Source organism: Callospermophilus lateralis, chromosome 9 (assembly GCF_048772815.1).
Source record: "Callospermophilus lateralis isolate mCalLat2 chromosome 9, mCalLat2.hap1, whole genome shotgun sequence".
In the NCBI taxonomy this organism is placed as follows: domain Eukaryota; kingdom Metazoa; phylum Chordata; class Mammalia; order Rodentia; family Sciuridae; genus Callospermophilus; species Callospermophilus lateralis.
This window is the reverse complement of record NC_135313.1, coordinates 91754519-91767975: the sequence shown is the minus strand read 5'-3', so window position 1 is coordinate 91767975 and position 13457 is coordinate 91754519. Positions and strand designations below refer to the sequence as shown.

The 13457-nt window shown below is 38.2% G+C and overlaps 1 protein-coding gene across 3 annotated transcripts in view; it reads left to right on the top strand.

Moving 5' to 3' along the window:
• The first annotated feature begins 3147 nt into the window (after window positions 1-3147).
• The window catches only part of Ccnt2 (cyclin T2), a 36662-nt gene continuing 26352 nt past the window's right edge, over window positions 3148-13457 (top strand). For all 3 annotated transcript variants that reach the window (XR_013092294.2, XM_076865503.2, XM_076865502.2), the window contains exons 1-2: window positions 3148-3333; window positions 4148-4229. Coding sequence is in view for 2 of the 3 variants with exons in the window: in XM_076865503.2 (XP_076721618.1) it covers window positions 3176-3333; window positions 4148-4229 (240 nt within the window). In the remaining variant the exon portion in view is untranslated. The remainder of the gene's footprint in view (window positions 3334-4147; window positions 4230-13457) is intronic.

The window sequence follows — 13457 nt, the reverse complement described above, 5'->3', positions numbered from 1 at the left end:
TTATGCTCGAATTCGGGACCCCCAAAGACCACCAGAGACCCAAGATGGATGCAAGCAGCAAAGAGGTGTTTATTGCAAGCTAGCTCGGTCCTCCGCACGCACACACAGCAACTGGTGACGCTGAGAGGTCCCGAACCCAGGGTTGGCAGCATTTTTATACATTTTTTGGAGAGGGCAGGGACTTCACATACATCATAGCCTCTTTTAGCAAATCATCACACACTGCGGGAAAATCAAATAACAACTAAAACATGATTAGCACATTCACTGGCGGGAACAAGTTGGGTAGGGGTGATTGGTCAGTACAAAGGGGGTATTCATTTGTGCTTTTGGTGTTGTACCTTAAACTTCACTGACAAATGTAGGGTCACCTTCATTTTCCCTGTTATCTTCTAGAAGTTTTATAATTTTGCATTTTACATTTAGTTCTATGATTCATTTGATCATAGAAGGTATATTAGATTCTCTCTTTTTTTTTTGAGAGAGAGTGAGAGAGGAGAGAGAGAGTGAGAGAGGGAGAATTTTTTGATATTTTTTATTTTTTAGTTATCGGCGGACACAACATCTTTATTTGTACGTGGTGCTGAGAATCGAACCCGGGCCGCACGCATGCCAGGCGAGCGCGCTACCACTTGAGCCACATCCCCAGCCCCTAGATTCTCTCTTGTTTTAATGGATTTCCAGTTGTTCCAGCACTGTTTAAAAGACTCCTTACTCCATTCAGGTACCTTAACTACTTTGTCATAAGTTGGTTGACTATTTGTGTGGCTATTCTTTCACCACCACCACCCTCTCTCAATTACTGTAGCTTTGAAGGCAGGCAGTGTCAGTTCAATGCGCTCTTCAGTATTACCTTGCCTATTGTGAGTCTTTTGCCTTCCCATATAAACTTTAAAATCATTGTCAATATTTTCAAAAGTACTTCCTGGAATTTTGGTTGAGATTGCACTGAATTTCTGTATGAAGTTGGGAATAACTAATATGTAAACTTGAGTTTTGTAATCCACAAGCCCAGGACATCCTTCCAATTTTTAGATTTCTTTTATCAGTTTTGTAGTTTTCTGCATATAAATCTTATACATATTTTAGATTCATACCTATTTATACTTCAGGGAGGGAGTACAAATGTAATTAGTATAGTGCTTTTTTTTTTTTAAGTTTTGTTTTGGTACGGAAGTGGGGGGGATTGAAACCAGGGGCGCTTAACCACTCAGCAACATCCCCAGCCCTTTTTTGTTTTGAAACAGAACCTCTCTAAGTTGTTGAGGCTGGATTTGAATTTGGGATTCTCCTGCTTCAGCCTCCCAACCCACTGGATTACAGGCATGCACCACTGCCTGTAATTTCAAATTTCAATTATTCATTGCTGTTATACAGGAATGCAATTGACCTTTGTATATTAACTTTATATTCTAAAATCTTGCTATCATTGCAAAATTAACTGCAAAAGTGGTTATTATTTCTTTGGAATATTCTGTATAAGCAATTATGTCATCTGTGAACAGACTGACATTTCTTTCCAATCTCCATGTCTTATTGTATTAGCTAAGACATCCGGTACAATCATGAGGAGTCCAGAGAGGGGACATTCTTGCCTTCTCCTGGATCTCTGGGGGAAATAATCTATTTTCTCACCATATTGTGTTGACTATAGATTATTGTTTTTGTTGTTGTTGTTTTTTAAAGATGCTCTTTATCAAAAAGTTCTCTATACCTGCTTGTTAATTATGAATGAGAAATAAAGGCAGGCACTTTTAAAACGTTGCTTTAAATCAATCTAGGAACTTCTAAATAACACAAGACCTAATTCCAGTAAGATATTAAGTTATTTAGGCAACTGTCTCTAATAATCGCCTACTATAATCAAATCAGTATTATAGCATAATTGAGGCAGATACTGCCTGCCCTAGGCTGAGTCTGGGAGCCCCAAAACAATGATGAACAAAAGCCTGGAGCTTTAATTAGGAACTCACTTGAAGTGGGTCTGTATTCCGCAATCTTCAGCAAATAGTTAAAATTTTAAAATCAGAAACTTTGTTCACAAACAATATGCATTGGTTCAGAGCTGGGCACTAACTCTCACAAGCTCTGAGACATTTTCTTAGAGATAGTGGATTAATCAACAGGTATATGAGATGTTACTTTATCAGATACTTAAGACCAAGCTTTGGGTAACATTTTTTTTTTCACTCAATCCCCCTTGGAATATTCATTTCCCCACCCTTTTATCGCAGAAATCACATCGCAGTATAAAAACATACTCCTAGGGCTGGGGTTGTGGCTCAGAGGTCGAGTGCTTGAATAGCGTGTGAGGCACTGGGTTCGATCCTCAGCAACAAGTAAAAGTAAGCATATTGTATCCACCAATAATTTAAAAAAATAAACTTAAAAAAACACTCCCAGTCTGGACTCAAGACCTAATTCAGAGAGTCAGCTCCTCCAGTTAACTGCACATTTGGCAAACATCTTAAAATAAACCCAAAGTATGCGGCGCGGTTTTTTTGGTTTTGGAGGTTGAGGGACTCAAGCGCGGACAAACGTAGAGAATTATTTCCTCTGCACCCTTTTCCATCTAGCTCCTTCCCAGAGCCGCACCTTGGGCGAAGGCTCTTCAAGGACCCTGAAGTCACTCGTCTACGAAAATAAGCGAAAGGAAAATGGAGGCTGCGGCACGCGGTCGCGACAGAAAAAGCTTTCCTGTTTTAAAGAGCAACCAGTGTTAGGATCCAGGAAGAAACCTCCGCGACTTGGAGTCCAAACCCAGGGCCCACCGCGCAGCCGCCCGCCCGCCTCTCTTTCCACTCAACCCGAGCCCAGCCTCTTCCTTCCTCTTACTCCCGCCCCTTCGCCCTGCCAGTCCCTAATCCGGCATGCATCACGCCGACCTTTTCCTTCCTAGCGACCCCACCTTTGGCGCCTCTCAATGACAAGTGGCGCAGAGCATTGTGGTCCCGCGCTCGAGAGAGAGGTCGGGGGCAGGAAAAAGAAAGCAAAAGACTTGGGCAGGCCGGTAGGGCGGTCCCCGCGCACGCGCACGGGAGGAGGCGGGGGTGAAAAGGGGGCGGTGCGTGGCCTACGGCGAGCGGAGTGGGGCGGGGTCGCGCGGCCTTGGCGGGGAGTCCGCGAGCCGGGAGGGGAGGGGGTGGGTGAGGGAGCGGGCGGAGGAGGAAGTGTCATGGCGTCGGGCCGTGGAGGTTCTTCTCGCTGGTTCTTTACTCGGGAACAGCTGGAAAACACGCCGAGCCGCCGCTGCGGAGTGGAGGCTGATAAAGAACTCTCGTACCGCCAGCAGGCGGCCAACCTCATCCAGGACATGGGACAGCGTCTCAATGTGTATCCTTTCCTGTTCTTGGCCTTCCGCCCCTCACACCCTGTCTCCCTCGCCGGGTTGCCGGGCCTGGTGTCCCGTGAACATGGCGCCGGTGCCTTGGCCTTCTGTGGGCCTTGGCTGTGCCGTGAGTGAGGGGACGCTTGGGCTCGGGCAGTCGCGAGAAGCCCGTGGACGAGGAGAAGGGGAGAGAGGAGCACAGGAACGCAGGCCGGCAGGTTGCGTTGTGTAATCTGTTTGGGGCAGCGCGTGGTGGCGGCAGGGAATGGGAGTGCCTCTCAGGAGAGAGCAGAGTCTGAGTATTATCGAAGGAAAGGGGCGGCTCCTTCGACGTCTCCCTTTGCCAGAGGGGTTGAGAGGTGGGAAAGCTGAGTGGTAGGAAGACTATAAAGTGTTCTCCGAGGCCTTTCTCCGCGCTCCTCTCCGGCTCGGTGGCGGTTCTCTTGTGCCTTGGAAGCGCACTACTGGAGGTCTTTCTGTTCTTGGCTTGGTTTTGTTTGTATGTGTGTGTGTGCGCGCGCGCGCATTTCAACTGCTTGATTTTTTGGTTGTAGCCACTAATAAATAGTTCGAGGGCTCTCATAATAGTAAAATTAGAGAGAAATGCTCCGCAGGTATTATTTTTGCTATTTATTTGGCGTCAAGCCTATTATCCCCACCCCCACCCGGCTCCGGCTTTTATTTATTTCCTGTTTTGGATTTGGTTTTGAGTGAATTGGAGGCACTGGAAAAGGACCTTAGATCAGGAATTTTCCATCAAAGTTGTTTTGGGAAAGAGATGTTGTTTTTCTCAGAAATTTCCTGAATGTAACATTCCAGCTCTCAACTTACTATAAACACTGCGATTGTTTATATGCACAGGTTTTATATGCACCATTCTTTCACCAAATTCAGTAGAAATGTAAGTACCATTTTATTACCTATATTACTGTTACCACAATTTAAAGTAAATCTATACTCAGAAAAAAGTTAGTTGGTCATTGATTTTACTGTTGAACTTGGTGTTCCGAATTAACGGTAAAAGTAAATAACGTGATAGACGTTTTGTTCAAATGCGGAGGGTTTCTTTGTGTACGTGTTTAAATTTTATAAGGAATTAAACGGTAAGGCACTGTGTTAGGCTCTGCCAGGCCTTTTAAGCTGAAAAATACGAAACATTTGTCTCAGAGTTAATAAATCGGTTTTCTTCATTTAAATTTTTGTATTTTACATTTGAATAGGTTTAGTGATCATTGTGTAGATTGGGCGAGCCTGTTCATTCAGTGATAAATCTTAATTTTATTGGACTGTTTCAAATAATTGGAAACTGGGATTAATTAATTCCTTTGAAGTGATACTGAAAGAGCTAGCTGTTTAGGGAAATACTTCATTTACTAACAGTTTAAGATGTCAGAGTTTCTGTTTATCATACATTAGCATTAGTTGTCTCCTTAAGCATTAAGTTGATTCAAATGTCAAAATTCTTCCTTCATGTAGTCTGTGTCAGGAGTGTATTTGTATATGTTAGTTTTGATGGAAAACTTGGATACTAAGGTATTTATTTCTTTTCAGAATAACATGTGTTGCACTTGTTAGCCAAAGGAAAAATAAATGCATATTGTCTAGAAATGTTTAACCCTGGCTTAATTCTCACTATCTTTATTTTTTACTCTTTTCCCCATGGTTTTCTGAATGTTATTCTTGAAAAATGTGTGTTGGAGAACTTAATGCAATTTTGGATAGTCATTAGGACTTCATTTGCTAAGAAAACAGTCTTAGAAAGCATCCTTAAAAATGTTATTTTTGAAAGGGGAGAGTTTCATGATTTAGATTGATTCCTGCTTCTAGCTCTTATGATCATAAATCTAATTTGGTTTATTAGATTTATCTTGAATAGTATTTCTACTATTACATATATATACATATTTCTGTGTAGGTTTAGGTCTCTTGCCTTCCCCTTTATTTCTAATCTTAAATCTGTGTAATTCTTGCTTTATTGATTTCAGTTTCCTGGTTATTTTTTAGGCATAACTCGTAAGTCAGTGAATAGTATTGTGGAGGAGAAAGGAAACCAGTAGGAATAATATTTAGATTAAAGGAATTACATTTTTATGTAATTCCTTTAATCTAAATATTAGATTCAAGGTAGTAGTGAACTTAATGAATACTAACATAAATTTTGCTGTTCTTAAGTATTCATGGATAATGCTGGTAAAAATTATAAATCAAAAAGTTCTGGAAATTCTTTATACAGCTTTATATAGATGTCCCATTTGGTGAATTGGGTTTACTTTTCTACTTCCAGCAATGATCATCTCATACATGTCTTCACTTCTTTTTTTAAGTTTTTCCTCTTAGATAATTTGTCTTTATGAGTTGATTGGTGTGCTTCAAAATATCTTGTTGAAGGACAGGCCAAAATTCACAACTTTAAATTGATAGGAAAGGCCCAGGTCGTTTTAATTCTAGCTTTCACTATTTTATTAAATGTCATTATTCAGTAAATAGCTAGAATATTTTATTATTATTAATGTCATGTGTGTATGAAGATAAACTTCAGCATTTTATATTTAATCATTATCAGCAACATTGAAATCTTAGGTTAATTTCTGTTTTGCAAAGCAACATGACATCCTTCACATAAAACTTGTCCTTTTTACCTTCATTATTACAATCTCATAAGTGATTTTTAATGTTAATATACTTGAATCAGTTTCACAACTTGACCCTTTTGCACGCCCACACACACACACATACACACACCATCCTTTAGGGTGAAAGGGGTGATCTCAAATTGAATGTGAGTCAACACTTAAATTCATATTCACCCAGATCATTGGGAAATTTTTTATTTAGGGATGTAATCAAATGTTGATGGGTTTACAAAAGCCTAAGTCTTCACATAGTATATTGAACACCATTTAGTAATTGGACCTATGGAATAACAAGCTTAGATTTTAAGCTGCTAGAACAAACTGTATCAAGTCTTAAATATAATTGTCACTTCATTTTATTTCCAACATTGACAAATTTGAAAAAGAACCCTAGAAGTAAAGTGCTATAGTATTTAAGAATAAAATCATTATCAGCCTGTGCTGGTGACCCATTGTCTCTTTCTCATCCTGTTCTTTTGTCAATTTCTTATAGAATTGAGTCACTGTAAGAAGTAAACGACTTTTCATCTGTAGTCTAATTAGGTAAATCTATCCTTCATTTACTGGGTGCCGATAGCCTTATGTAATTCAGATTGACAATTAAAGAATGGATTTTCTAGATCACGTTTAAGATAGGTCTAGTAAAAGTATAAAGGCCCTGGGGCTGACAGTGCCTACAAGGTATAAACTGAGGGTTGAGCATCCTCAGTAGGTTTTTTGTTTGTTTGTTTGTTTGTTTGGTGATGCCAGAGATTGAACCAAGTCTTATGCTAGGCATGTGCACTGCCCACTAAGCTATATCCCCAGCCCCTCCAGTATCACATTTAAGAGTAGTTATTGACTCAGTTTCTCAGATTCTTTATTATTTTGGTTAGACAAGTTTATGATGGTGTTTGTTTATTTTTTGTATCACTGGTGGTGGAACCCAAGGCCTCACTCATGTTAGGCAAGCACTCTGAGCTAATCCTCAAAATTTTTATTTTACTTTGAGACTATCTTGCCAAGTTGGCCGGTCTGTCCTCTGAATTGCCATCCTCCTGCCTAGGCCTCCTGAGTAGGTAGAATTTCAGTCCTGTGCCACTCACCCAGTGCACTTTTAAATTTTTTTTGCTGGGTAGCAGGGGTGGGGCAGGGGGAGATACTGGGAGTTGAACAGAAGCACTTTATTTAAGACAGTATCTCACTAAGTTGTTTAAGGCCTTGCTGAGTTGCTGAGGCTGCTATCATCCTGCCTCAGCCTCCAGAACCACTGGGATTGCATGTGTGCACCACCATATGCGGATAAGTCCAGTGAGTTCCCTTAAGAATCTCTTTAGTATTTTTGTTGGTCGTAGTCTGCTGTAATAGCACTTGTCCAATTGATGTACTTTATTGTCCTTAATAGGATTGCCTCTTTCTTGAGTTCATCAATTAGAACTACAGATAATATGCAAATTTTAAATGTATTATAGTTCTATTTAAGAACCCACGAATACATGATGAGTAAAGGACAGCATTAGGGGTTAATGATATGAAGAAATGACTACTGGGGCTGGGGCTCAATGGTAGAGTGAGCGCCTTGTATGAATGAGGCACTGGGTTTGATCCTTAGCACCACATAAAAATAAATAAAATAGAGGCATTCTGTTCATCTACAATTACAAAAAAAGAAAAAAGAAATGACTATAATGGTTAGTGAGAATTGACATGGTCTACATCATAGTTGAGTTTAATTTTATACATGTAAATTAGATTGATCCCTGCTGCACATAAGCAGATTTGTATTTGTGCAATTTGATTTCCACTTTCTGCTCTCAATTTTTGTTTTGTTTCTCAGTTGACTTGGCTCTTGAGTAGTGGAAATCATTGGAAATTTAAAGATAATCTGGTATTCCTTTCTTCCCTTATGAAGACTTCAGTGATTCTGAGGAAGGACTTTTTTTAGAGTCTATCATGAGAAGTCTTCACAATTCCTGTTCTTTGTCTGATAAAAGCTACCTATTAGAATGTAATGGCAGGGTTTTTGTTTTGTTAGTTATTTTGCTTTACTCACTGTTACATTACTGCTGCCTAGAAGGCTGCCTCACATAGAAAAGATAGTCTATATTATTCTAATATGCCTTGCCCACATACATGCATTTAGAGTGTTTTATGATTGAAAACTACTGTAGGCATATAGCAAATTAAAATGGTAGAAAGAGGGTTAGGTGTAGCTGCTTCTGGGGTAGTTTTTTGTTTTAGTTTTGGTATCAGAGATGGAACCCAAGGGTGCTTATCCACTGAATCACATCCCCAACCAATTTTTATTTTGAGATGGGGACTTGCAAAATTGCTTAGGGCCTCACTAAGTTATGAGGCAGGTTTGGAACTTGTGATTCTCCTGCCTCAAACCTCCAGAGCTGCTGAGATTACAGGTATAGGACAGTTTTTATTTTGGAATGTTTTGATTCATCTACTCTGTTGAAATCCAGTGGTACATACCATCTACAATAAATATTTGGTCCCTGCTCTATATTTAATACCTCTTAAAGATATAATTGACATTGCTTATGTTTCAGCTGTTGAAAATAAATGACTGGGCTTTTTTTTTAAGTATATTTAGAGTTATACATCAATTTCAGAAGTTGTTATCATTTCTCTGTTATCTCAAAAAGAAAACCCACTCTCACTTGCCATCTCTGCCCATTCTTTCCCTTAGCCTATGTGAACATTTCATATAAAGGAAAGCCATACACTAAGTAGTCCTGAGACTTTTTTCACTTAGTATAATGCTTTTCAAATTTTACCTGTATTATAGCATGTAGCAGTACTTCACATATTTTTCTTGATGAAGCACCCATTCTGCTGTCTGAATAAACAACATTTTACATTACATACCTGTTAATCAATTGGTAGACATATATGTTGTTGCCACACTTTGGCTATTTTGAATATTGTAGCTGTGAACATTGATACATATGTTTTGCTTTCCCTTGGGTTCATGCCCAGGAGGAAAACTGCTGGATCATATACTAGACCCCAGTAATTTTTTTTTTTTTTTTTTTTTTGGTACTGGGAATTGAACTCAGGGGCACTCAACCACTGAGCCACATCACCAGCCCTATTTTATTTATAGACAGGTTTTCACTGCTTGTGTATCCAGAAGGGAAATTGACTGGATTATATAATTCTATTTTTAATTCTTTTAGGAATTTACCATTTGTAGCATTTTACATTTCCATCATCAGTGCACTAGGGTTCCAATTTCCATATCTTTGCCCGCAACTTTTCTGTTTTGAAATAGTAGACATCCTAACTGTTGATCTTACTGAGATTTTGATTTGTATTTCTGTAATAACTACTTAGGTTAATCTGTGCTTGTTGGCCATTTGTATCTTCTTTGGAGACATGTTTAATCAAGTCTTTTGTCCATCTTTCAGTTGCATTGTTTGGTTTTTGTTGTTGTTATTTGTGTATAAATTTTTTATCAGGTATATGATTTGCATATATTTTCTCCCATTCTGTGGGCTTTTGGCTCTTTTATTGGGGGGTGGGTACTGGGGGTTGAACTTGAGTCACTTGACCACTGAGCCACATCCCCAGCCCTATTTTGTATTTTATTTAGAAACAGGGTTTCACTTAGTGGCTTAGCATCTAGCTTTTGCTGAGGCTGCCTTTGAACTCCTGATCTTCCTGCCTCAGCCTCCTGAGTTGCTGGGATTATAGGCATGTACCACGACACCCAGATTTTTGCTTTTTGATGTACACAAGGGTTTTATTTTGATGAAAGCCAACTTGTTTTTTTCTTTTTGTTACCTGTGCATTTGGTTTCATTCACAGTACCATTCCCAAATCCATGAAGCTTTTTTTCTTGTTTTCCTGCAAGAGTTTGTAATTTTAGTTCTTATGTTTATGGTTTTGATTTATTTTTGTTACTTTTTGTATATGTAAGGTTGGTAAGGTTCCAGTTCATTCTTTTTGCATGTGAATATCCAGTTTTCTCACCACCTTTTATTTTTTTAAAATAATTGTAGAGATTTTGTTGCTTTAATTAGAAGGCACAGCATTTCTAATTTTTCCTTATGCTCTCCTTTATGAGCTAAATATTCTTCTGTTATACATTTTTATAATTAGCGTAGCTTTCCTGGAATTTAATAAGATGTGCTTCTGTTTTTCTAATCTCACAGAGCTCCTTTTTTATTTTCATGTACTATTTTAAAATGTTTGCTTTTTCCCATTTTTATCTTCTGTTGTGCTTATCCTGCCAATTGTGCTTTTATTCTCAGAGGTTTCTCTTCAGTGCAAGTCCTGGAAAAGAACCAGATCATTTTCAAAACTTAATATATGTTAATTTCGACCTTTAAGCTTTACTGTAGGTCTCTTTCATCCACCCATTTCTGGTACTGGCAAAACTTCTATTTAGCTCAGGAATTGGCCTGCCACGATTTCCAGTGAACCACCTATTGGCTCTTTTGAGGTTCTTCTGTTATTGGATCCAACACATGTCCTTTTATCACTCTTTGCCTTTTGCTACACAGGTGCTAAGTATTGTGACTCCATAGTACCCTATTTTTGTCTTTACCCACTTGTATTTAGATTTCCCAGGAATGCCCTGTCATGTGATTGGGTTGTGTTCATGGGGTTTTGATTTTGCTATCTTGTTGCTTTGTTTTTCTGTGGGAATTTTGAATTGCCTCTGCCGACATCTTTAGAAATTATTAAAGGATAATGCTTGCTCAACTACCTTCATTTTTGTCTTTTGTGTGTGTGATACTAGAGATTGAACCCAGGGGTGTTTTACCACTGAACTATATCTATATCCCCAGCCCTTTTATTTTACTCTTGAGATAGAGTCCCACTAAATTGCTGAGGCTGGCCTAGAACTTGTAATCATCCTCCCTCAGCCTCTTTATTCACTGGGAATACAGGCATGGTGCAGTTTCAGTCATCTTCAGTGATAAACTATTTCTAGTGACACTAGGATAAGGTATTATTTAAATGTACTTAAGGTACAAATTCTTCTAGGAAGTTGGTTTTCTTTTCTACGGTTTTTTCAAAGAAATTACTAAGTTACTTGAAGTTTTTCTGTTAAATAAGGAGGGTGATCTATCTGGGAGATTTCACTTATTAATAGATAAATACTACAAAGCACATATGATGTTCTTTTTTTTTTTTTTTTAAGACACAAGTTCTCACTGAGTTGCTTAGCAACTTGCTTTTGTTGAGGCTGGCTTTGAACTTGGGATCCTTCTGCCTCAGCCTCCTGAGGTGCTGCTGGGATTACAGGAGTGCACCACCACGCCCAGCACACATATGATATTCTTAACTGATTTTTCTCAACCTGATTCTGAAAACAACTAAGAAAATTTCCCAAAAGTTTTTGTTATTTTGCTCTTGTCTGCCTAATTATGGATTTAGTGTAGTGACTCTGTATTATGAAAATCTTTAGTCTTAATAATTTATGTGTCTATGATGATCGTATCCCACTTGACCTTGAATTTTTTCTGTGTTGGGATCAAATCCAGGACCTTGCACATGCTAGGCAGGTGCTCTGCTGCTTAGCTACACCCCATCTCAAGAAATAATTTTCTGTTTTGTGCTGCTATAACAGAAGGAGTTTAGGTAATTATAATGGACAAAAATTTATTTTCTGGCAGTTCTAGGAAACTCCAAGGTCTAGGGTTTAGCATCTAGCTAGGGCCTTCCTACTGAAGATCACATGGTGAAAGGACAAGAAAGAGAACCCACATCCTCATCCCTTTTTATAATGGTATTAACATCTATTTGTAAGGGCTATTTTTCAAGCCTTCATGACTTAAAACACTTTACATTAGACGCTACCTCCTCTCTCTCTTGCCTTGGAGAATTACATTTGCAGTGCATGAATTCTGGGACATATCCAGACCATTAGGAAATTCTAAACTAATTCAGATGTCCAGAATAGAGTAGGAATTAATATTTGCAGTGTATTGAGTGTTTGCATTGGCTAAAGCACGTAGTTTACAAATAAACTTTCAAGGCCATTTTAGAACATTTTTTAAAAAAATATTTTACTAGTGTCCTATAATTACACATAATTGGAAGAACAGGAGTTTTATTTTTAGTAGTACATAAAATGGTTGTTTTTAGGTGAAAACCAATAGATAATTATAAGTTCTGTTGTAAACATATATACATATTCTAGTGAATGGGGGAAATTAAGTTCTAACTGTAAAGCCATCTGTTAAGTACTCTGTATGGCCATCATGTTAAGGAAATATAAGCTATGGAGGTTTTCTCCAAATGGGGGCAACAAAATTACCTACTTGATAAATGTTGAAATTTAAAAATGTGAAGTTAATGACTTTAATGGCTTGTATTTAGCAACAGCATGTCTTATATTTACATGATAGGCAAACATGGACATTTTTTTCTTTATAAACAAGACATAAATCGTGCTTTTCCCAAGGGGCATATTCTAGTGGGAGAAAAAACAAATTACTTAGTGGTTTACTTTAAATTTGTCTAATGTGAAAATTGCTAAAAACAGTAGTCAATTTGAAAGACTTTGTATATCTGTGAACATTTAGTACGTTTTCCATTTCACTCTCTTCTTGTTTTGAAGCTATGTAATATGATAGGCCCTAACTGGAAGTGGGTGTTGAGCACTTAAAATATGGCTAGTATTAAGGAACCGTAATGTAAGATAATGTCCTATTAAGCACAACTTATGTTTTGGTAGGACTACATTTTGCTTTGTTGAAATATTAACATCTGATTTAAGATATAGTATGACAGCCTAAGAGCAAATTTTGAATTCTTAACATGGTGGAAATATAAAATATCACAATTTAATACTTTGTCTTTTCTCTTTTTTTGTTTTTTTGTTTGTTTGTTTTTTTAAAGAGAGAGAGAGAATTTTTTAATATTTTTTTTTTTTTTTATTAGTTCTCAGCAGACACAACATCTTTGTTTGTATGTGGTGCTGAGGATCGAACCCGGGCTGCACGCATGCTAAGCGAGTGCGCTACCGCTTGAGCCACATCCCCAGCTCCTGTCTTTTCTTTTTTGATACCAGGGATTGAACTCAGGGATACTCAACCACTGAGCCACATTTTTTTTTTTTTAATATTTTTTAGATGTCAATGGGCCTTTATTTAATTTATTTATATATGGTGCTGAGGATCAGGCCCAGTGCCTCACACATGCTAGGCAAGTGCTCTACCACTGAGCCACAATCCCAATCCCACCAGCCTTATTTTGTATTTTATTTAGAGACAGGATCTCACTGAGTTGCTTAGCGCCTTGCTTTTGCTGAGGCTGGCTTTGAACTTCTAATCCTCCTGTCTCATGCCCCCAAGCTGCTGGGATTACTAACAAGTGGCTCAGCACTTGGCTCCATTGTTTATTTTTTTCATTATTTATTTTTTTTTATTAGTTGCTAGTTTTATATTTATGGCAGCACTAGTTTGGGGTTATGGATATTTTGTACCCATCAACAAATAAAAAGATTATTGGGTCTCACACTGTAATATTTTGTTCTGTAGGCAAATGTGTGC